General features: G+C 40.9%; 1 protein-coding gene across 2 annotated transcripts in view; it reads right to left on the bottom strand.

Annotated features, from left to right (window-relative positions):
- Positions 1-21,288, bottom strand: part of TMEM65 (transmembrane protein 65) — a 31,120-nt gene extending 9,832 nt beyond the window's left edge. Inside the window, exons 1-2 of one of the 2 annotated variants that reach the window (XM_063414894.1) lie at positions 20,387-21,288; positions 17,463-17,702 (exon numbers count right to left, since the gene is read on the bottom strand). In XM_063414894.1, coding sequence (XP_063270964.1) covers positions 17,463-17,702; positions 20,387-20,705 — 559 coding nt within the window. In that variant the 5' untranslated portion in view covers positions 20,706-21,288. The remainder of the gene's footprint in view (positions 1-17,462; positions 17,703-20,386) is intronic. The other variant, XM_063414984.1, reaches the window with a different exon arrangement.
- Between the last annotated feature and the right edge of the window lie 4,795 nt (positions 21,289-26,083).

Genomic DNA, 26,083 nt, shown 5'->3' with positions numbered 1-26,083 from the left:
CCAAATTACTAGCAGACCAAAAAGCAGTTATGTTATTTAACAGCTTTCAAATGGGAAAGAAAAATACTTCACACCTACATTTTTAGTATTTTTACAAAAGGTAACAGAGTATTAAAAGCCAAAAGTCTTAGAATATTACAAGCTTACAGTAGTATAAGTGATTATGCAAAGAAACAGCATACTTCAGAAGCAGTCCAACAGCCATCTGCATTTGAAAATTACAAAACCACATTAAAATTTTAAAAAATCAAATCTTCTAGAGACAATTGTATGTTATTGTTTTAGAGGTCCTCTAAACATGCAGCAGATAACCTTCCTTCCCCCAGAGAATCTCCAAAACAAATCCTACCACTTATATTCTCACAAAAGATATTTTTCAGAGCAATGTAAGAATAAAAGAAAAATACAGACCACTGATTTCGGTAAGAGCAGATTAAGTTTGGTCATTTGGTGCACATTTCAGGTATCCTGGACTCAAATCACTAAGAGTTAGCAAGGACCAGGACATCACTCCTGAACCTGACAGAGTACTTTCTCTATAGGAAACCAATGCAATTGTGATCAGAGATGCTGTGCAGAATGCAGCAGCGGTTTACTTGTTTAACAGCAGCAAGAGAAAAAAAATAGTGACTTTTTGGGGGGTTTTTCTTGTATTTTTAATGTAGATATTGAGCATAAGACCTCTTTTTTAAAAAGAAAAAAATCATTCCCCCAATATTTTCCAATATTATAAGCCCAGATGTTTTGACAAGTTGATTCCATACTTCTCCTGAGATAACTTCTACAGACAGAGGTTAAAAATGGCACAGGTAAAATGTGGAACCTCCAACACTCAAGTATTCCAATTTTACTTGGGGCAGCCAAGTACATGGAAAGACAATGCTACAAACACAGACTGATTAATTTTAGCCTATATCTGAGCACTGCAGACATAGTGCTCATAGTGAGTATTCTTGCATCCAAGTCACTCATATTCACAGCTATTGTAAAGAAGAAATGATAACATAAACACTACCTAAGCTCTACAAACACCAGATGTACTAACCATGCCAACGGGACAAGTACAGCCCAAATACTACAGAAATAAACATTATTTTGCTCTTCCCTAGCAAATGCCTAGGAATTCACACAAAGCTCAGGCTGGAAGAGGAACACGGTAAACAGAGGGGGGCCCCTGTGAGAGTCAATCTTTTGAATTCTTGAGTATCAACAGCAAGAAAACTTGACCAAAATTATCAGCTTGTGTTCAGGAAGGCTGGGATTGGGGAGGGGATCCATTTTCATATGGTCTCCTTCTGTTCTCACAGGTTAAGCAATTCTTTTACAGAAGCCTAGACAAAGAAAGAACTATCTATATACACCAGTACTGCCCTTTGGGCAGCTTTTCTCAGACACAGTAAATTTCCACAACACTGGGGAAAATCGGAGCCACTTTGAAAGAAAGGGATCACCTAAGGCCACTGTTTCCAAAAGCTCCAGATGCCCTGAGGGTGGCCAGGCAACCTAAGTCAACACCATCACATTTCTAATGAAGCTTCCCTAAACTCATTTGCTCCATCCCGCTGAATGCCAGGGAGAGAATAAAAACCCCAAACTAAACACAAGCACAGGAGGTCACAGAGTGCTGCCCTCCATGGCTTTCTGCTCTGATGGCAAGCCCTCACACCAAACCACTGTGGTTCCTGTGCTTCCTGTGGCACTGCCACTGAAACCACCCTGCTGCAGTGCCCATCTAGTTTTACATCTAGCACTCCATACAAAAGGCTTTGTGATAAGAAACTGTAACAACATAAACAAATTTCCAGGAAACACTCTACCTCTGAGGAAGACATCTTTTCATAGTTTTCCCTGATTATGACAGCCAGTTAGATTAGATAATTTCCATCTACTTTGGGTATCAATACAGAATACAAAAGACTATTCAGCTTGTCACAAAATACTACAAAGCTCTAGAACATCAGTTCTCTGGATTTAACTACAACTGAGTTTGATAGCACCTGTCAGTCTACACAATTACATTCTACTCAGTCTAGCTAGACAGCTATTAAAAAAAGCTAAAAAAAACCCCAGTGCATAATTGATTTTAGAAATTTAGTACCAAAAGGAAGAATTAAGGGTGTTTCGTAGAAGGAAAAAGAAATAAAAAAGTCTTGTGTCTAGGAATAACGGGAGTTCCAACTCCCGATAAGTAAAAAGAACATCAGCTCCTCCTTCAGAATATACATCAAGGACAACCTTGGGATGTTCCTAAAAGAAGAGAGGCTGAGGGACACTGCTTTGAGGTTAGAGGAAAAATGAGTTAGTACAAGACAGAGGGAAATACCAGGGGATCAAATATAAACAAAAATTACTTAATCATTGACATAATCTGTTTCAGTAGCATGGGATTCCTGCTAAATAGGCATTTTATCAGGCAGTCCTTCACCACTATCAGGGCAGAAGTTGCAAGAGAGGTCACTGGGGACAGCATGGTGGCACCAAGCTCTGGAGACCAGACTGTTCTGATCAGCCACAGGGAGCTCATGCCAGTAATGGCATCTTCTGCTCCACATGCAAGAACTTTATTTTATAAAAGGGAGTATTGCAAACTCACGTGGAAGCATGCCTGGCTTACAGTTTACCTCATCATCAAGATAAAAAATAATCTGTGAAAAAAATCTGTGATTACACATATTAATGAGACAGGGATAGGAGAAGTCTGCCAGATGAAGCTCAGATGACTGGTGCTGGGGAACCCTGCACAAGCTCTGGACAGGGCAGCTCCCTCTGCCTGAGGCAGGACAGAGCCTGAGAGAGCCTCTCATCCCACCCCAGCACAGCACAGGGCCAAGCCAGACCAGGGCTCAGGACCTTGTCACATGGGACCTGCATGGGAAACCCTCTGCCCTCTGGAGCACCAAAACAAGGCTTTAAAGCTTCCCTGAGAACTGATGCTCTGCCTGTGCCAGGTACAGAGCACTGCCTGCTGCAGGAAAGGGCTGCTCCAGCTCAGCTCTACTTGCAGAGGCCAAAGATTGGTTTAAAGCTGGGACGGGGGGAAGGAAAAAAACTAAAGCAGAAAAAGACTCCAAACTACTGTGGAATGAAAGCCAAAAACCTTTTTATAGAATCACTTCCAACACCAGCTCTTTAAAGCATCACATACTTTAAAACTCTGCAAGATATGAAAGCACTGAGAGCCAAAAAATTGCTTTAAATGAAATTTTTAAAACTCTAGATAGCCATATATATTTCAGAACAGGGTATTTATTCATAGGAAGTCTATTTATTCATAGTTCTGACTATTTGAATTTTCAAGACTCAGCAAAAAACAAGAATAAAAATATTCAGTGAGTACAGCAAGAGAAATGTGCCCTTTGTTTGTTTTACCAGAAGGAAAACAAAAATCCAAAATGCAAAACTCTCTTTAAAGAGCTCAATTCAGTCAGAATCAAACAATTTTTAAATGTCTGGAGTACTCTAAAGTACTCCAGAACTGCATTTCATGATGGCCATTTACCAGCTCATCCTGTGCCACAGCACTCAGTAAGACATAGAATTCATCTTGCAGAAGGAATAAAATGAAATGGTGGAGTGAGGAACTGCTATTTTCTAACTGACATTCATTACCATAAATGAGGTTATAAACCAAGGTTCAAGTGCAATACATGTCATGAGTTCTGAATTAGCAAAGTCTGGGAAGCAGAAAAACATTTACTGCTTCTTAAATCTGTTCTTGATATTTTTAAAATTTTTAGAATCATCTTTTTCTGTAACTATTTTTAAAAAGAGTTAAAACCCGGGGGGGAGTACAGGGGGTGAAGGAGTGAAATATAAAACCATCAATATAAATAATTCCATCATACACAACTTGGTCCAAAGCCAGCAAGTTAAAGTCATTCTGCCAACTGCAGCCAAGTACTTGCAAATTAGTTTTAGAATTATTATTCTTAGCTGACAAACTAACCACAACAGACTAACAGGTACTGGGAGTGCATTTATTAAAACAAAAAACCCAACCAAACTCAGCAAGCTGTCATCACCACAACAATTTTTTGAGAACTGGCATACAAGAGAACTTGCAAGCCTAGAGCTATGCATTATGTTATTTGAATTGCAGCTAACACTACCATAAAATTTTATAGCTGAATTTGTTACTGTCACCCAAGGGTAGAAAACACTGACACTGAATGCAGATACTATTGCCAGAGCTACCCTAGGAAAATATTTGCTACTGCTGAGTATTGCCATATCTGAGACAAAAATATGAGCAGTGTTTTATAGATTTTTAAATAGTGACCAAACTGTTTAAATTAATTATTAAACAATGAGTATTAAGAAGAGGAATATACAAATATTAATAATATAGACCTATTATAACATCATTTTAGGCTCCAAAGGCATCTAATCTAGAAGTTACAGAGGGTTTTGTCTTGAATTCATCAATCTATTTCCTCCAAAAAGCCTGTCCAGATAATTTTAGCCAGTCATTCAGATACACATCACTGAAACAAAAACATTACTTACACAGAACAAGAAATCAGAGCAATTGTTGTGTCTACTAAAAAGAGGTATTCCTTTGCACGTGAGTTCACGAGAGATCTTTATAACCAAAATTCTGGATTGGAGCCTAAAAATGAGATGTGTTGCTGTTTTGTTCAGAGGTGGATCCTCAAAAGCAATTTCTCACTCTGATGCATGAGTTCATTTATGGAATAAGCTCATAAGGCACCTCCTCATCCTTTTTCCCTCCTCTGCTCTTCCTCAATGTTTTCACCTAACTGCAATCTAGCAAAATTGAAAAATCTTGTCCCATTGATCTTCAGTTGGATTCCCTTAGTATTCCAGATGAGGAAACAATTCATGAGTTGACACTAAAGAAAAGTTCTGCATCATTTGTTATAATTCACAAGTGGTTTCCTGTTACTACAGCAATTAATGCACTAAAGGATGCTGACTTGTGCAATGCTAAATATAAACCTGGCTGTCAGCCCCTTCAGTCACATGCCCCGCAGAGGGAAAGCTGGGCGGAGCTCTGGTACAAACAGACAGAGGAGGTGATAGAAAATTCCTCTACTACTCTGGAGAAGGTAACTATGTCCAAATAAATATTCTGCATAAATACAAATACAATAGTATATTTTAATACTCCCTATAACATTGTAGAGAATTACACAGTGATCATGTTGCATCACCCTCCCTGAAAACCCTTGAAGTAGCAGGAGATTATCACCTTTATTTGAAACTTTGGTTACATCTGCTGGACAAAGAGCTGAACAAGCTTTGCAGGAATACAGTGTGCTCCCTGGCCAATCAATTCCCTTCAGAACAAACCCCAGCAGTGACTTCAGGCTTAGTTCACCTCTGTGATCCCCTGTAGTGAGTATACCATACACTTAACCTATTATCCATTCCAAAAATGCAGCACAGCATTCATATCCTTTTAAAGATGCTTGACAAAACAGAGAGACCTAAGGTGGAGATGCTGACTGGAAATGTAGAAGAAAGCATAAAATGCAAACAGGTATGTAGAGGCTCAAATCACTGCCCTCATCAAGAGGGTTTTATCCTTGATCTAATCCCAATCTCCATCAGTGCCTTATAAATGTGAAGGTCAGCATTTCCACTCAAGCAGGTTCATGCCAAAATAGTATTTGCAGTGGTTTGCTTAAAAAGGTCTCAAACCACAGCTGGGAAACAAAAAGCTAGACTTAAGATGCTTGCCTAGGGATTCAAGGGGGTTAATCAGCTAAAATGATGACAACACAGACAGGACTTGCAGCTTGTAATAGAGATGCAGCATAAGGATAGAAATAGAGAGTTGGAGTTGTCTCCTTCAGAGAGAAATGGAAAATGTCAGAAAAACAGCTGAAGTGTTTGCATGGAAGTGCCAGCAACATAGTAACACTGATAAGAGAGCAAACAGGAACAAGTATGAGGTATCCTGATCTGTGTTCCAGAAGTAAATGGTTATATTATCATTTAAAAAACAAACAAAGCAAAAAGATAAGAAGGCAGTTGAGAGCTGCCAAGGAAAAAACTTGGTTGTTTCAACAAACCAACAAACAAACAAATTGCTATAGCAATTCCCTGACTGGAAAGTATCATCTTCAGAGTTAAATTCTGTGCCTCAGAAAAACAAATACTCATCCTACCAAGAGGAGGCTGGCTCTGCCTTCCCTCCTCACCCTCTCCATTTCAATGCTTGAGGACTGCAATGAGTTTCTGGAAGCCAGAGGAAGGATACTTCTGAATGGCACAGCAAACTCGTCCATCTTTGGATGAATGAATCTTTGCCTGGGATTATTAACAACCTCTCCACTAGATTTGGAAAAAGACCAGATGAGTCCATCTGACTAACAGAGTGGAATTAATTTCACCCAAATATATTCATTTAACTGTTTCAGTAAGGTGAGGTTTTGGCATTTCTCTGTCAGCATGGTGGTTTTTTTGGGCCCCTCTTGTTCGAGGCAGGGATCTACCCATCATTTCATGGGTTTGCAGTTGAGCAGAGCAGCAACACTCAACAGTGCTGCACTGGAAACAAGACCACGGTATCTGTGCATTATCAGAGTGTGATACATTCTTGCAAAAGAACAAGCAGAGCAATTCTGTGGGACACCACAGAAGATTTGTTAACAACGATTATCAGCACTGTGCACAATCAGATCTGATCTGTTAGAGGACTTTCATCACCTTTAAATAGAGTTGTGTAAGGCAACACTGAAGTCTAAACATGAGAGCTCATGAAATATCTAGGGAGTTAAATGTACAATTATATTATCCTTTATTCATTTATGTTCCCCCCAGGCCCTGTTTTAACAAGAAATCTGAAAAGCTGGTGAGAGACAAGCTTGTTTATTCCTATCCCTCCTTCCCCTTATGACGTTTCCCCTCCTGCACAAAACTATACTTGTTTCCCCAGGAAAGAGAGCGAGTGGGAAAATGGTTTTAAGAACAGAGAGCAGCATTGGCTTTCAAGCCCAGGTCTGATACCTGCAGCCAGCAGCAGAACCCCTTAAAGGAGACAGCTCACTGACAACAGCCTGTGCAGAACGCAGGGAACACAGGGCACTCCCTCCTCCACTGCCATGGCACCAAACTGGGAGTGTAACAACACGAGGGGTTTGTGCCTCAGCAGCAGCAGCAGCAGCAGCAGCAACAGCAGCAGCAACAGCAGCAGCAGCAACAGCAGCGTTTCCCACAGCCCCCCGCAGCAGCAGTGCCTGCACTCAGACAGCAACAGCCCTTCCCAAGGCCACCACCACCCACAGGCAGCTGCAGCAGCACAGGAGCACCAGGCAGGGGCTGGCACGTTAAATGTGTTCGGTGGGATTATTCTTTGTCTTTAAGAAAACTCGACCAGAATCTTTACAGAAGCTGAAGACAAACTGCCATTAAATCACACACCACTAAGTACCAGCCCTCTTGTAAGCAGAAAGTTCCATTCCCTGCCTGAGGATGACCTTGGAAGCAAGTACAATTGCAGAAATAAGCTTCTGTCTGAAATAACTTTAAATGCATGTAGAGTTTATTGCTTTCCATCTATCTCAGACTTAATAGAGCTACCTAAAGTAAGAGAGACTAAGAGAACAGATAAATCAAACGATCATCAAACATTTTGTTACAGAATCATACTAAATGCAATGACATTCCTCCTAATTTTTCATTGCATTGGGGCATTAAAGACAAAAGTATGAGCTGCCTTGAAATCCTTAAGAATCTATTCATTCCTGTCAGCAAACGGAACACCATAAGAAACCACTGACAATTACATAAATTGTCATAAATTACACTCAAGTAATTTGTGCCTCTCTACATAAATGCCTAATGAATACAGAATGCAGTAGCAATGAAGATATTCTTAACTCTTCACCTACTGCTAGAGGTAGTGCAGTAGATTCATCACTTTGACACACCCTTCCCTTCCCCACGTAACTTAGCAAAGCCGCATTTGTGAAACCAGTCTGACTCCCATCTGACTCCCTGCATAGTCAAAGTCAAGCTGCAATGGCTGCTCTCTCTGGCAAACAGCTGAAGGGATGATTATAATATAAAAACAGATAAAATCACTTCACATGGAACTTGGCCTTAAAATATTTTCTTTCAGCTTTTATGTTATAAGAGTATGGAATATCTACTGGGTTGTTACGCAGCGGCATTATGTAATAATTTATTCTGCACGTGAATTTTAAGTTCTAATAAAGAACTCACTCTGTTCACAGAAATTATCCGAAATATTAAGATTACTGGTTCTGTAAATAAAGTCATACAGAAGGAAGAAGCAGAAGACAAAGGCTACTGTGCCCTACTCTTCCTAAAAGTGAACAGTTCTGACTAAGCTCACTTTTTATTCTTTCAACCAATGGCCTTTATTATGCAAAACAAAAAAAGGAATATCATTCTCCTGGTCAGTGGTTCTCCAGCCCCTGGTAAGCAAGAGGCCTCTCTCAGGAGGATTCAATTGCAAGTGCATCCCTGCAGCTTCCAGCTGCAGAGCCAACACAAGCTTCAGTTCCCGTCACACCCCTGCAAGTGCCAGCTATGCAGACACTCCCTCTAAAGCTGCTTCAGGACCTCTGCTCTAGGAAGAGCTGCACATCTGGTCCATCTTTTTAATCCCAATGCTTCTTAACTCTCCCAGAAACTACCCACTGTCAGTTTATGAAACACACAGTTCTGCTGCTTAGGAGAGTTTTTGTTTTCAACTTTGTACATTTCCTCCTTTCTACTGCCAGGTTTTTTTAACCTGTTCTTTTGTCACAGCTCCACTGTAAGCAGGCAGCAGAACCCTGTGACTGCTGAAATTATGCCCTCACCTCCAGTTCTGCTAATCAGCTCGAAAGTTAGTGAAGTACAAACACAAATCCTCAGCTCAGAGTTTTCTGCATGCATAAGCCTGTTTTGTTTTCCACAGGAGAGGAAATATGGATTTTAATGTATTTAACACTTCTCCCCGTGGCAATGGGAAGTATGCTGTGGCACTGCCCACATCAGTGACACACTGCAATGCCACTATTTACAGGAGATCTTAATGAAATATGCACCCCTACAGTTTTTCACGCTGTGCAGTGGACAGCAATCACAGTATGCCTCCAGCTTTCTTCTCTCCCTCATTCTCTCCTCCCTCTGCTTCTGCAAAATCTGTGCAATGTTTACACAGCCCCTTTTCCAGCAGCAAGGAAGGTGATGGATTCAGGCTGAGGTTGCTTTTTGCAGTGCTGAGAAAAGTACTGTGTGATGTGGGGGCCAGCCACTCAGACCATTAAGAATACTCCTGAATACAGAGCCAGAGGAAGCAAGAGGAGAGATATCTCCTTTCCTAGTCTCAAGACAAATGTTGAGGTAAAAAAATATAATTACAAGTAGTTGCCAAAACTGCAAAGGTAACCTGGGAGATGAAATCAGTATTGCTCACTAGTGCCAGTCACTGTGTGCTAGTAGTGACACAGATCCCAGAACAGACTCCTGCCTGAGGCACAAAAACCCTCCTGTGACCCTTCCCAGGAGAAAAGAGAAAGGCAGAACCTTAGGTCAAATACAAAACTGCACCCTGAAGTGATATAAAGTCACGTTGTTACTGCAAGGGGTGATTTGATACTTTTCTCCTGTTGCTAAATTCCCTCCTGCTCATGTATTTGGGTCTTCTCTTTTATTCTGGCACTAATTCTTAGGTACATAGCCAGGCCCAGAGAAGAACTGCAGTGCTAGCATGGGAACCAAAACTGAGACTTTCATACCCAGAGGTTTTTGGGACAGGGAAAGAACAGAACACCCTTTACAACAACACAGGTGAAGCCAGCAATAAATCCACACCCATATGGCCAAGTCACATCTACTACACATTTCCTCATCCACAGCTCATCCAGGCCTGCTCTTACCCACTGTGGGGAAACCCAGGAGAATGCTTTTCCTCTATGGCTGGGAAAAAGTAATCAAAGTGAGCTTTTATTTTTTTTTTAACTGAGCTTTTAACACAGGATTAGACACAAATCACAGTAAAACTCAGCCATAGTAATGTGCAAGTGCAAAAACTGATGTAAGCATGGAAATGAGGTAGATACAACAGGTTCCTAGCACCCAACCCTGAGGTGTAATCCAACAGTCAAAACTTTACAAATCCAAGGACTTTTTGTTTTGTTTTGGTAAACCAGATCCAATAAACGAGTAAAACACTTATAAAAGGTCACCTATCATTCCCAATGAGAACAGTCTTTTTCAGTCTGGGCCATTTGTGATTTATCAGAACTTAGCTGCACATTGGTACATTTCTTCTGTTCAGGGAAAAGGACACTGAATCAGAAGTCAGACATTTGCAAGCAGAAAAGATCACTGATTATTTATAACAGCACTGTCACTTTTGCAGTTACTTATTTACTTGATTTACTTTATTCCATAAAATAATATAAACAGTTAATGAAATTGGGGAAGGAGTGGTAGATTTCAAGATGTTCTTCCCTCTCTTCTTTATGGCAAAAATCTTTATTAGACAAGAGCGCTGTAAATTTCGCTGGAAATTCTTAAATCTCAATCTTGAGTGAAACAGTAAATTTTACATTTGTAACATCACAGCTTTACTTGCACTTTGTGAAAATCAGCCTGTTGCCAGAACTGAAGCAAAGAAACAACTGGATCATCAAAAGGTTATCTGTAATAAACACAAGCTGACGGTATTTGAAAGGGCAGCTGGCTAAAGAAATTGGTTGTTCCATGCACATTTTTCTCCAGTCTTCCACAAAATTAAATAAAGCAAATAAAACAGTTTGTAGCAATTCAGATTGTTATGAAAGATGGGATAATATCCTCATGGAGACTGACGATTCACACCCTTAGTGTAAGGGAGGTTACAGCAAACCAGCCAGCACTAAGGGATAGAGCACTGCACAAAGTCAAATGCTATCATGTGCAAATAATTTAAAATGTTACTGTAACAGTACAATAACCAGAAACTGATAATGCCTAAAAGAAAAATGTAGCAGGTCAAAGTGCAGGAATTACTTATTCGTTCCCAGTAAGCATTGGGACCTGAGCTTCGTGGCAATACAACTTTCCATATGAGAACACAACCCAAAGCACAGACCTCTGTCCATGGCACTGAAAAGAATCACATACCAGGGGTCGTCTCCTAACCCTCCCTCCTCAAGGCTTCCCAGGATGTTTTGAAAGTGCTTATGCCCAGAGAACAGGTCCCTGACTCTCTCCAAGAAGTGAACTTTGGGAACTGTGGATACTGCATCTGGCTCCTCTCAGTTGAAGTTGGTCTCACTGTAGAAACCTTTTTGTCTCAAACTTTTCCATTTTTCCTGAAACTAGAAAGATTTTTCAAAGCTGCATCCGTCTCCCCAGCCATGCAGGAGCCTTTTGCCAAATGGTAAGGCATGTTTTGGTTCTGGAAATGCCTAAAAGCCATGAAGTATTTAAGAGCATTGAGGAAAGGTTTTATCCCTACACACAAGCAGTAGGAGATAATAGAACAAACCACCTGTTTCTTATGACTGACTTATTTTAAACCAACAGGAGAGTTGATACAGAATATGATTCATCTCAAAGAGTCTTAAATATGTTCCTATTTTCCCTTCTTATTATCTAGAGAAAATAATGTGATTTAAAAAAAAAAAAATGACATGGTGGTATTTGCCAAAAATATCTCAGTCTAAATAAAATTTAATAAAAACTCAAAAGATACCCAAAAATGAATGAACATCATGAGCAAATCACATACAAAAGGAAACTGGCAACTGATGCAGGAAAAAAAGTACAGCAAGTAGCAAGTATCACTATGTCTTATGGCTGTGAGGGAAAGTATTTTATTAACAATTAGTACATAAATATCTAAGAATCCTAAGTAAATGAACACTGGAAAAAAAACAGCTATGGTTTTATATTCCATAGTTTTGAATGAAACATGCACTCTGCTGAGTTAAAAACGTATTTTGTGGGCTTTGCCTTAAAATGCTCCCCATACTTCAGAGGAAGTATGGGTTTCAGGCATGAGTTAGTCATGTCCCAAAAATTTCCATGTTCATTCACTGTTAAAGGAAGTTCTCACACACAGCAACAAAACAGAAACCAAAAGGCATGCTTTTAAAATATGTGAAATATCAGTGTGCTAATTTAAGGATTAAGAAGAAGGGGGGCACAAGGCAGTCACATATTCATGTCCAGCTTTCCCCCATTTTTGAAAAAAAATCTAAACAGCAGCACGGGGACCCAACGCAGCTTCTTTAAGTACTCTGCTTGCATGATACACTTATTTTTCCATTTACTTCTTGTTTTTAGAAAGGAATTTTTTCTGGAGACAACAGATGCCTCTGTAGTTTCATATTTGGATTTATTAAATAATAAATAAGGCTGATTAAAGCTAAGAGTTTTCAGTTGAATGAGTCAGCTTTAAATAATTGTTTTCTTAGAGAAACTGGAATGCTTCCTTTTCTTTTAATTGAGGTTACACACTGGAACCGCTGTGTTCACAGAACATTCATGATCTATTTCATTCATGCCTGTTGCAGGGAGATCTAAATGTTTTGAATCTATCATTTTCAAGGGTTTAAGTTGCACTCTTAAGTGCCTCTTAAAAGCTGCATTTCAAGTGATCTTCTGTAAAAAGCCCTGAATCAAAAGCAGCTTTTGTACTGGACAAGAGTTATTGGGAGACAGATTTTCCTTTTAGCTCTAAAATGTACTATTTTGCAAAAGACACAGCTGAATAACAATGGCTTAAGATTCAGATATTTTTTGTGATTCGTTATTTAAAAGATATTTGTGCATGACACCCATTTTGTATTCATCACATGCTTAAACACACGCAAAAGACAAAACAAATTTTATTGGAGCAATCTTTTATTTTAATTGAAGCAATCTTATTTTAACTTTGGCAAGAAAGGGCAAAGGCAGCTAACTAAATAATATTTTTTTTAATACCAGTATTGTTTCTGCATTATATATGTAATTTACGCCCACTTTCCAAGAAAAAAGCATAAGGTAGCTGACACTGAGCTGCTTCAAAAAAATGAAGTTGTTTCATTGTCTGAAATTTCTGAAGTATTAACTATAACCTATAATAGAGTGCAGCAGTTTCCATAAGATCTATATTTGAAACACCTTGCTCAAATTAAGTGTAAGTACATGAAGATATTGATTGCTGAAATTCTTGAGACTGAAGGCTTTATATGAATACAAACAAAAACTGTGTACTTCTATTTCTTGCAGCAATACATGCCAAATGCATCAAAACAAGCATGCAGGAAGTCTGTCAAACCAGCAGCCTGCTGGCCTTATGCAATGCACATGTCAGCAAACACACTTTTCCATTTGGGTTTTTTCTACTGTACCAAATGCACTGGTGGTCTCTGGTGACTCTACCTCCTCTGCTGGCTTCTCAAGTGGTACCAGTGGTTTAGGATACCTGCATGCTATAACGAGTTTTCAAAAGCAAAAGAGCAATCATTTAAAATCTTCCAATCAATACTAGAGCATTTGCCAGCAAGAAAAGATCCTTTATAAATATTAAGACTGGATTTCTGTGGGTTTTACACCAATTCCACTTGATTGTTTGTAGGGTTTTATCGGCAAAAAAATAAGACAAAGTTTTTGCATTTAAGCAGACTAGAACCTGTTTTAAGTTACACGAGCAAGTAAAAATTCAGAATATGAAAGCAAACCAAACCACAACAGGAAAAGCATGAACTTCAGAAAACATTACCTTGCTGCAGGTAGTTCAAAGGCAGACAGTTACAGCTGACATTTTCAAAGTGAAGTTTCAGAATAGTTTTACCATGAGTGACCATACACCAATTTTCTTGTTTATGGCATCAAACCTAAGCCCCTACATGACTTAATAATCTGTGTTTGAAAGGATTTAATGATTATCTAGTTCCAGCTCCAGGAGACACCTTCCACTAGACCCAGCTGCTTCAAGCCCCATCCAACCTGGACTTGTAGGAAAGGGGCACTCACAGATCCTCTGGACAACTTATGCCAGTGTCTCACTATCCCCATAGTAAAGAATTTCTTCCTAACAGCTAATTTAAACCCCTCTCCACTTTAAAGCTATTCCCTCATGTCCTATCACTACATGTCTTTGTGAAAAGTCCTCTCCAGGACACTTGTAAACACCATTTATGTGCTGGAATGTGCTCCAAGGTGTCCCCAGAGCCTTCTCCAGGCTGAACAGCCTGAACTTATTCAGCACACAGAGGCAGAGGGGCAGACACTGATCTCTGGACTGTACCAAACTCAAGGGAAAGGCCTGAAGTTGCAGAGGAGGTTGAAGTTGGATATTAGGAAAAGGTTCCATACCCAGAAGGTGGCTGGGTCCTGGAGGAGGCTCCCCAGGGAAGCAGTCACAGCACTAAGCTTCACAGAACTCACAGAAGCACTTGGACAATGCTCTCAGGCACATGGTGTGATTCTTGAGTGTGTCCTGTGCAAGGCCAGGTCCTGGACTCAATGAGTCTTGTGGGTCCCTTTAAACTCAGGATATTCCCTGATTCTGTGATTCAGGAGATTCAGATGTTAATGAAAATGATCAGTAGAGCCTCAGTAGCACTTTTCCTTCTGCACTTTGCCTTCATGAGGGCTCCAAAACTCAGGACAGGAGGTGGGGGTATATTAAAAAAAAGTTTTAAAATCAAAATGTAGCATATCCTTCCATCTGAAACACAGTATTTCTTTCAACACCTAGTATTTTTGACTCAGCAGTGAGATTAGTAGCAGTCCTGGTGTAAGCTGCAATGGTCCAAGAGCATAAAGGAACTCACACAAGCAGGCTGGCAAGAGTTTGTCATTTCACCAGCTTGACAGGGACTTCAAACCTGTGAATTAGACACTTGCCAGCAGTCTGCCAGAAGACTTTTTCCTAGAATAGCAATCAAACACTAGAGTTAAAAAAATTATTGACCTAGGTAACAGCAAGGGAGAGAGAAGAAGATGACATTGCTCCACACACAGCATGGCATTCACCTGCATGTGCTGGGTCGTAAAGGAGAGAGGAAGAGAGAACTGTCCCCACCAGGTACCGTGGTACCTGTCAAAGCACAACAGCATGAACTGCTCCTCCCCTCCCAGCTCAGCGGGCTGAGGGCAGTCCTCACCACAAACCTCACACTGGCACTGTAAAATCACTCTTCAAACGACAAGTACTTCCAGAAGGATGGAATTATGCTTTGTTGTGTTAGCAGAGATTCAATTCTAGCAAAAAGAGGCACTAAAATCCAAGTGGTTCTAAACCACCATGGCAGACGAACCAGTTTGTTCATATTAGCAAGAAGCATCTGATACACACAACAGAATCTTTTTCACAGGAGACTTGTTTAAAGTGTCTAAAAACCTCGGTGAAATCCACTCATCTTTGATGACATTGCATCTTTTCAATTAACTGTTCTTTGTAAAGCTGTGGAAGTAGAGGCACATAGGCTCAAACACTCTCTAAGCTACCCCAGTAAACTGGGGAGCTCATACATTTAGCACCAGAACACAGCCAGCAAGGTTTCTTCTGAGACCAAAGTCTGATTTCACCCACCAAAAACTAAAACCTTGTGAATTCCCTTAGAGATTCTGCACCAGCTGTCAGCCCAACTGAATGCAAGGAGGTGCACACTTTATCTGCACACTGTGTTTTTTGGGTTGTTTTTTTGTTTTGTGGTGGGATTTTTTGGTTTTTGTATTGTTGGGCGTTTTTTTAACAAGAAAAAAGTGCAGTAACTTGAACTTATGAACATTATTCTATCAGAATGCACCATTTTGTTCAGATTATTTATGTATCTCAGATTATTATGTATGGTATGACATCCCAGGGCCTTCAAAGAAAATCTAATTAGAAACTGCATTCTCCAAAACCTGCAAATTAAATGACAAAACCAGCCGTCAAGACTCATTGGTATGGTGTTTTTATATGTCTTCCAGGTAATGCACAACCTCAACAGGCAGAGGAAGAAGAAATTCCACTTCAAAAAGCCTTTTATTTAGTGATCATATCACAAAGTCTTCCACTAAAAATATAAAATGCAGCTGGGTGCTTTCAAGCAATTGTGTTCAATGTACAAACATTATATACCAAAAGCATCTATTTTATGTAATATATATACACATACATATTTTATATGTATGTACACAAACATAGGAAGACAGGATTTGTTTTCCCATCTTTGCAACAAAAGATGGGAAAACAAAGGATTCTCTCACTGTCAAGACCTGAGATTTCTTAGAGGCCCTAGATAATCACTGTGTTAGTAATATTAATGGAAAGTAGTTAGATCTGGGCTGAAGAATATTGCAAAGCAGCACATAAAGGACCAACAGTACCCTGGAAGTAATAAAGACACAGCAAAAATGCCAAGTTTAGGATTTCTTACTTGAAAAAGCCAAACCTTTTAGTATTCTCCCTCCTCATTTACCAGGCTTGCTACACTGCTTACAAGTGGATTTTTCATGAATCATCTCATATCATACACTGGAAACTGAAGGTAAAAACCCTAAATATAAGCTCCTTAAGAAAGAAGTTCCATCTTCTTCCTAACGCCACTTTTGTCAATGGAATATTGCTACGGAAGGTCAGAAGCATTAAATCATTCTCCATATTTTCTGGAAGATCTTACACTTTCATCTCCATCATGCAAGAAACAACAGAAATCTGACTATCTGAAGCCAACAAAACTAAACCTTGATTACAGGGCACCACTTCTAGAAACAGAAAGCAAGACTATTACATTTGAAATCAATTGGCCTATTTGCTACTTCAGTGTTCCTGTAACTATGAAAATAGAAAAACACAAATTACTTGTATTCAATTCCACATGCATCATCTCCAGCTAGTGTGGTTCAGTGGCTCACCCTTACAAGAAACACCAGATAAAATTTAAAAACTTTGTTTCAGAGTTCTTCCTGGGAAAATGGGACACCTTATTCATCTTTCCAAGGTTCAAAAGGGAAAAAAAATAAAAGACTTAAAGACTTCAATGCAGAAGGAAAACTAAATCTAGATGAGAAAGGATTTGCAGCTGTCTTCGGAAAAAACAGCTCAGTGATGTTTTGACTAAATTTTAAGATAGTAAGATACAGATTATAGTCTAAATCAGGACAGTTTTCAAAATATTTTCTGAGAACTATTCTATCAAGATTCAGTTTCACAGTCTTCCCCCTGCTTCTACTATGCAAAACGCATCTATGAATTTCAGCTCAGGCTTTCAGCTCTCAGCCATCACACGCTCACAGATAAGAGCTCTGTCTACTGAAGCACTAAAACAAACAGCAGAATTTCAGTCGGTGTTTATCCATAAGCTAGACTGCTTAACCAACCTCTAGTGCCCAGTGTCTGGAAGCTCCTTAAACCTGCAGGTAATACAGGTGCCAAGGTGACAGCAGGCAGGAATATCCACAAACCTCTCCCCACCTACAATTATTGTGACTACAGCACAAACAGATGCTTTAAGTAACAAAAATGAGAGACTCATCTAACTTAGAGGTAACAGCTACAACTCACCTACCTGAGGACCGTCCTTCAGCGTAGCAGCCGCAGCAAGGGATGGGTTTCCCCGCAGCCTCTGCCATTAGCGGAGGCCACAGATAGTGTGTCCTGTCATATCTCGTGCTAGGGCAATTAGCTGCTGGAACTGCATCCTTCTGGTGGTAGGCCTGGGAATGGGCTGAGGAACTTGCCCCATTTGGTTCTTGATGTGCCCAGGTCTCCCCATATTGCTGACAGCCTCCCCTAGCTGATATGGGGTCTGTTAGGGCACAGAAGAGGTAGTGAAGGAAGAAGGTCAAAACTTAACCCAACAAGGACTGTGTTAAGGGTATGGACTAACACCTCCCTTTCCATAAAGAATTATGAAAAGATCACAGGCACAAAACAAGCTTAAGCACAGTACCAAAACTGCACAGGCATTTCATGATCAAGGAGAGACTGATTTTTCAGACTCAAACAGAACACGAGAATTTACGCAAGCAGTAAAGAAGAGAATTTGAAGGCTGCATTTGGATCACTTTCATTGGAAATCAACACAAAAGCACAACCAATGACCTCAGCTAAAGAATCAGCTGCTGGGAGCTGCAGCATGCTGCCAGCAGATGAGAAGATTGGTAAGAAACCCAACACCTCTAAAACAGTTTTGTCTGGACTGAACTCATGATTTGTAAAGATCAAAAGCGACACTAGTCAGTCAGAGAAAGTACCTAGAAAGAAAGGCACAAACAGCTCTCCCCTCATCTGCTACTCACAACCTGCGTGTCTATTCAGGTCATTGCTACACCGTCACCATTTCAACAGCTCGAAAGAGCAATCATACAAAATATTTTCTAAACCTCTTATAGCACTTTATATACAGAACATAAACATCTCAGAAAAGTCTCTAATTTTCTTTCAAGTGTAGCCCTTCTATCCACCTTGTCTTCTGGCACTCCACTGCATTGAGAGTGATGATACATATCCTACACCTCTCGACCCTTTTTCACAAAAATCTGAATTCTTTCAATATCAATCCTCTAGAAAATAGCTACGGGCAATAAATTCAAGATAGGGTTTTTTCTCCAATTCCTATTTAACAGACTTACTAGAAGCCCTTTTCAGTAACGATTCTTCTTTTTTCATAACACACGAAGAAACAGAATTTCTTATAGGTAAAAGCTGACAGCTGTTACCATGCTGCAGTCTCTTAAAAATATCCCATGAACAGAGCTGCCTAAAGGAAAAGGTTACCTACAAAAAAAGTCTTCTCAAGCTAGATGGGCAGATCAAAAATCTGACTCCAAGGATGAGGTCCGATGGCACTATAATCCTTTATGCAGCCCTTACCTATGAGACTACTAAGCCCACAACTGAGATTTTGCTGAAACAACCTCTCCAGCAAGATTAATTATTACAGTTTCAGGCACAAGTGAATTGCAATTTCCACTAGTGGAATAAACTTAAAACCAACTAATAATCTCCCATGCAGTAAAATCTCCGAATTCAAACTAATGCTTTTGTTACTTTGCTTCTAAATCCTGAATCATCAGAAAGTCATCTCATTTTACACAGCAGACTTTCATATTATAACTGACAGCATCTGAGCAACAAGATATTAAATACGACCATCTGTTGATTTATAACTGTATAAGCATTGAGAGGCTATACTGAAATTTTAAAGTCTCCTTTTGATATCCACTACACGATCCTCCAGGTACACAGCTCCGTTCCGTTCAAATTGAGCAATAACTGACGAGACAGAAACTCACACAAAAATCTCAGTAGCAAGAACCCTTCAGAGCTGAGAAGGATTTATTTGGAAAGACTATTAGTTGTTAGTATTCAAAAGTTAGAGTCAACTCACAGTTCAGAGCATTCTACCCTCTGTGTTGTGAAACAAAACTGATTCACTGTCTGCAAAACCGAAGCACTGCTGCTCCCAAAACGAGGGGTTTAAGAGAACTACTCTCACTTTGACTAGAAACTAGTGTTTATATGCAACTGTGCTACAAACAAAACCAAAGAGATACCTGAAAGGGTTCTGTCTCTTCACAAAAGCAACTTTTACAGCTGACCCCCAGACCTGCTCTCTGCCCACCCAAAATTTTTTCCAGATATCTACAGAGGAGCCACAAGGCACAGAAATGCCCTTTCCAAGGGCACGCTACTATCGAAGTCACAAAGAGGCCTAGATCAAATGCACACTGATCCCTTAAGTACCCACTATCATCTTCGCTGCAATAGGGATTGTAAATTACAGCTGAGGATCAGAACTACAAGTGAGGAGGTTGTAATTAAGAGGATTTGGTTTTGTCAGGTTTTGATTTGTTTAAGGAATAGTGTCAAGTTGGCAAGAACAGTTGGATCAGACGAGAAGAATCACTGTGAATGACTTTAATTGGCGTTCCATAGCCCTATATTCAGAGACATCTGTAAACCTCCCCAGCACACACACACCTTCCCGAATGTGGACCGACACTTCCAAGGAGCAGCGCCGGCAGCTCTCCGTGCAGGGAAGTGTAACTCATGAATGAGCTCCCAGGGCAGCAGCAGCCCGGCGTCTCTTAAGAAGTCTGAAATCAATTTACTGCTGCCCCGGTGTCAGGAAGATTTTATGAGACACACTTTCCTACTCCCATTCCGAAAAATGGCCACCCGTGGCTCTCTGAAACACCCGGTGAGATGACAGACCCACCGAGGATTTGGCACACTGGGCCGATTTATGTTCCAAAGGTGCTGCGGATGCTTCTGGAAACTAAATTTCAGGTCGTGTGCCTCATTTATATCCAATTACGCGAACACAGAGGGGCGAGTGCCTCTCGATGCCTCCTCCTGCTGGAGTTTCCTCCTCGCCCGAAGGAGTCGTTCGGGCAGGGCGGGAGGACCCCAAACTTCGGAGGCTCAGCCGCTGCTCCGGCCCGGCGCTCCCACCCCCAGCCGGGCTCGGGGTGGGTCGCGGCTCACCTTGGGCGATGGCGATGGACTCGAAGCGGTGGAGCTCCCGCAGCAGGCAGCTACGCTCGGTGGAGTGCAGGCTGTAGATGAAGTCACGGGCCCCCTGCGCCGTGTTCAGCGCCTCCATCGGCTCCTTCTTGGGGTGGGTGCCGAGCGCCCGCGACCCCCGCGGGAGGAGCAGCCCCTCGGCGCCGCCCCGCAGGCTGCCCAGGCGGCGGCGGCAGCAGCACCGCGGGCCCCGCAGCGAGCCCAGGCAGGACGAGGGGACGGCGGCGGGGCCCCCCGGCCGCCCCAGCAGCAGCGCCGCCCGGCCGAGCCACGCCGACATGGAGCCGGGGAAGGGCGCGGCGCTCGGGCCGCCAGAACCGCCCGCGGCCGAGTCGCCCGGGCCGCGCTCCCACGGCTGCTCCGCCGGTGGGGCCGGGCGGTCCGCGCCAGGCACCGCCCCGCCGAGCTCCCGCCAGCAGCGGCGGCAGCGCCGCCCCGCCCCGGCCCCAGCCCAGCCCAGCCCCGCTCCGCTCGGGGAGCCGCGGCCGCAGGGCGGGGCGGAGGGGCCCGAGGGGCGGCCCCGCGCAGGCGCCCGCCCGGCCGCTGTGAGGGGAGCGGGCGGCAGCGCCCGGCGGGCTGCGAGCGCGGGCCCCGGGCAGCGCCCGCTCCCAAAGCCGGGGCATTGCACCGCTGTGATGGTGCCGAGAGCTCGCAGGGCTTCTCCAGCAGCTCAGCAGGGCAACAGAAGTGAGGTGTTGCTTGTCTTTCCCGTTTTCCAGGCCCTTGCCTTAGACTGTTCTGGTGTTGCATCATCCAGTTTTACGTCTAGTACACTTCGCTTGCATATAGCGGTTGTATTCTTTTAAATTAATTGGCAGGTATTCTAACACACCCGGAACAGTTATTAAAAAAAAAACCAAAACAAACCAACACCCCCCCCCAAAAAAAAAAAAAAAAAAAAAAAAAACAAAACCAAAAGAACAGAAACAAAACCAAAACACCAAAACAACAACAACAAAAAGAAAAACACCACACCAAAAAACCCACTGAACACATTCAGGACAGAATTTATGTCTTGAGGGAACACAGGTTGCTTGAAAATCAGGTTTGGTTTTAAACCTCTCTTAGCTTCGCTGCTACAAATACCATCCATGTGAGTTAATCCGCAATTGTTCACTGTTTTTTCAAAACACTGTATTCAGATTGTATTAGATACTGTAAGTAGACTGCAACGAACCTAAACAACCACAAGGGACTCACATATTTTATGCCTAGCTCGTTTAATACGACTTCAGAAGGCACTCAGAATTTACTGCTGTATCTCTAGCTCTTTAAAATCAGAGGTAGCAGACCAAGTGGTTTCTTCAGCCAGGGGGATCTGCTGCCTTCTTGGAGGCAGGCAAACAAAGTTTTAGCTTAGCATGAAAAAGCAGCATTTTCTTTCCATTTCCATGGCTGCAGAGCTAACATATGGTATAAAGACAAAGATCTCATGAGAAACAGAGGTGCCTTACCTTGACTATGCATTCAAAACTATTACATATACTATGTGCACAGTACAGAGGGTGCAGAAATAGTGCAGAAATGCAGAAAATAAGTTGTAAAGGCCTGGATATATATTTTAATTCTCACCCTGTTAGTTAAATAGCGGCGATAAAGGAGTATAGGTCACTATTTTCATTTAAATGCATTTTTTTCCATGCATCTAATAGAGCCTGCCTCTGAGAGGAGAGACTTTTTTCAATTCTGTCTCTCTGCATACTCCTGCTCCAGAGCCACTCAGCCTTTGATGGTGTTCAGAACTGTGCTTATCTTCCCAATTGTTTCATTGAAAAAGTGGAATCTTCTGCTGCTCTTTGGGGGAAATATAGGAATCAGTAACAGTTTTCACTCCTGGAGAACTGTTCCAACAATATTTATAAATCTGTTCCAAAATTCTGTTAAAATTTTGGTAACCAGATCGCTTTTACAGTAAAAATGGATTCTTCCACATGGCAAGGCAGGACATGCAATGGGGCTACAAACACTTGAAAAAAATGTCACAGGAAAAATAAGGAAAACCAAAGCTTTCCAGAGGCCAAACCTTTGATACTTCAATTTGACATATGTCTGGTTATGTTATATATTATATTTGATTTTACATTCACACAGCTGGATTGCACCAGACTACAGAGACAGAGCAAAGAAGGAGCACTGGCCTCTGAAAAGAAAGCAGGCTTTATCTCTTTCCCACCACTGCAGCCCGTGTCACACTATACAGATATTAAAAAAGGTGATTGCATCTGGATTGTTCTTGGGGTGTTTTGACTCAAAACAGTGCAGGTCTTTTCAGACACTGAAGGACAACAAGCAGGAAGTTTCTAGCGTAGCCTTTAGATATTTGCTGTATAGGAATATTCACTGTAGAGATGTGCGAGGACATTATTTAAATAGACAATATGCAATACTGTTATGAAAATAAAAGTCATTACTTATGTGTCAGGATTGAGATCAGGTTTTAGCAGACGGTAAATTCTTCTGTGGCCATCAGCTGTGGTTTACACCTTTCCAAGCCTTTAAACTGCATTGAACAAATTGGAATAAAAATGTAATTCGAGGGACTATTCAGCAAGGACAGGAAATTACCCAAATAACCTAATAGGTTTTTTCCATAATTTTTTGCTGGAGCTTTTATTTTCTGAAAAAAAGGGAAATTGAAACCATTGGCTGAACTGACAGTTTAATTAATCAGATTGTCTACTTAACTCTCTTCAGTGGGTGGTGTACAGTAACTTTCATTAGTGTCTGACACTCCAGCAGAGCTTGAGAACATGCTGAAATTCATATTTCTCACAATGTTCTGAAAAATGCAGAAGTTTCCCTGTATTTTATTCGGGTTTTTGCTGATAGCCTAATTTTCTCCTAATATGATTTATATTATGAGTGACCAAACTAATAGAGATGGCTTATACACCAACTGACAGAACTAGAAGAAACTCGTTAAAAATGTTACACAGCAAGTTAGGTAAGTCCAGCCTTAAAAACTGAAAGTTTATGTAGAAAGCAGCAGAAAAATGCCAACCATCTTTAAGAGAATTTCTGCAAGGCCTTCTAGGGACTGCAGAGCTGAGAGACAAGTCTGTTTGTGGATATTGGCAGGAAATACTTTGCAGCCCTCATCCTATATAAATAATGGGTGTACATTTAATAAATATATTCTTATGTGGTTGAGTAATAGAATATTAATAAAGGAACTTTCTGTTAAGTATGATTTCTCTGCCCAGTGTAAAGGTGAATATTGTTAGCTAAGGTGAGACCAAAATTTAAAGGTTGATAATCAATAACAGAAATTGCAACTACACACAGTTTGGGTTTTACTAGTTAAGTACTATATTTTTACATAAAGTACTATATTTTGACCTATGCAGGTCAAAATATCTCGGAAACTTACAAATAAATAGCCCCAGAGAGTACAAGTTACTTTTATTTTGTCTCACATTTCTGATAAACGAGTGGCTCCTCTGGTCCTGCTAGCCCAGCTGGGGACTGACCCTAGAGTCCTTTGTAGCTGGCAGGTGGAGGAAACCACAGACTATGAAACACAAATGCTCACTCAGAAAAGGAGCCCTGAAATACACTGACCATGTGCTAAAATTCAAAATCCTATCTACAGTCTAAAATATGAACATAAGAAAAATTTAGGAGGTTAAATTACCATTATTTCTTGCAATAGTGCAAAAAAAAGAGTAAGATCTTATAATTTAGGAATAAAATAATAATTTGCAGTAGTCTTAAAATAATAATCATAGAATCACAGAATATCTCAGGTTGAAGGGACCTGAAAGACATCTCATTCCATCTCCCATGTCACAGGCAGGGATGTCATTCACTAGACCAGATGCTCAAGGCCCCATCCAACCTGGTGTTGAACACTTCCAGGGATGTGGCATCCATAATTTCTCTTGGCCACTTGTTCCAGTGCCCCACCAGCCTCTGAGTAAAGAGCTCCTTCCTGACATCTAATCTAAATCTTTCCTCTTTTAAAAGTTTAAAACCATTGCCCCTTTTTCTATCATGATCTGCCTGTGTAAAAAGCTGCTCTCCCAGCTTAAGAACTTATAGTAGATCAAGTGCAGCAAGAGGATGCAGTGGTTTCTCACTATCACCACTTCCCTCTTTGTACAATCATACGTATTATAATATTGATAAACACTTATAAATGATTTAAAGATAATTTTTGGCTTAGACTCTACTGGCTTTCTCAGGGACAGAGCTAAAGTTCTTTACAGTAACTGGTATAGGGCTGTGTTTGGGATTTGTGCTGAAAGCTGTTGATAACAGGGATATTTAGCTACTGCTGAACAGTGCTCACACAGTGTCAGGATCTTTTCTGCTCCTCATCTTTCTCATGTAAATTATTCCATTTTTTTAACATTCAGGAAGCAGAAGGCACAATGTGAGGTTTGAACAAACCCAAAGATCGTGGTAAGACAATCACTGAAGTAAGCTCCCTCTGGAACATTGTGCCTGAAAGGGATAGTGAGGGGATTTTTTGAGTTATAAACATGGGATTATCAAATACAAGATGTGAAGTTGCACATATTCTGTCTAGTCTGTGTTTCAGGGCAAATGCTTTCAGAATATTGTATTCAGCTACAGTCTAAGATAAATTGCACATAGTTAAAAAATGGGAAAATTAGTAAAGGTTTGGAAAAATGCTGGTTAGTAAGAGAATTCAAAGGTCAATTTATTCACTTTATTAATTGGAAGTTTGTGAGTTTAACATAAACATAGTGTCTAAGACACTTGCTTTATAAAACAACATTTTTAGCACACAATAAAATTATACAGTACAGTCACAGCAATCCATGTATATTGATGTATGGCAAATCTCGAAGCCAAAACTAGTCAGAATTAGAGTTTTATTTTAGCAGTGAAAACTTTCTGAAGTGTAATTTTCTACAGGATGGGATCTGCTTCATATAATAATTAAGTGAAGTCTTATCTTAGTCATGCTCTTAGTTCTGCTTAGACAATCTCAAAGTTGTTCTTTTGACTTTGAAGAGCCAAATGTAGGTGTTTACTGTAATTCCTCCCACAATGATAATATATGGTTCACAATACTTCTTCAAATGAGTCCTGTAGCTTTTCACACTAAACATAATGGAAATTTTTGCCCTTTGTTCTCCAGTATTTGTGTTATAGTTGGAAAAGATAAAGATCAGTACATCCTTTGAGATCAAAAAAACGAGTGTGTTAGTAAATTGGATAAGGTGAGAGCACTGAACTGTTTCAGTTAGTAAACTGCATCAAAATGTGTCAGGGGGAATGTATGAAAAAAGAGAAATATTACAAAAGAGGGTCAGGAATGTCAGAGGAAAGCAACATAGCTTACATTTACTGAGCCAACTAAGCTGTTTTCTATTTTATCTCTCCCAAAAAAGGACTAGGTGGTCCAAAATTTTCTCTGGCAGAAATTTTTAATTTCTGCCATACAGAGGGTCTCCAACATCAGTGTAAACCTGTGACTGTCACCAGGGTACTTGGACATACTTCCAGGTGTGTAAGATTGATTTTTGTGTCTATAAAAATGCTGAGCAGAGCGCTGGGTGGCTGATGTGCTGTGAGGAACAAGCAGCTCCTGCCCAGCTCTGGAGGCAGCTGAACATGTGGATGCTGTAAAGCACCTTTGCCCAGCACCTGTCCCTGGCTGCCACGTTCTGGGGTGGTGCATCACAC

This window comes from Prinia subflava, chromosome 1 (assembly GCF_021018805.1).
Source record: "Prinia subflava isolate CZ2003 ecotype Zambia chromosome 1, Cam_Psub_1.2, whole genome shotgun sequence".
In the NCBI taxonomy this organism is placed as follows: domain Eukaryota; kingdom Metazoa; phylum Chordata; class Aves; order Passeriformes; family Cisticolidae; genus Prinia; species Prinia subflava.
This window is presented reverse-complemented; position numbering and strand designations above follow the sequence as displayed.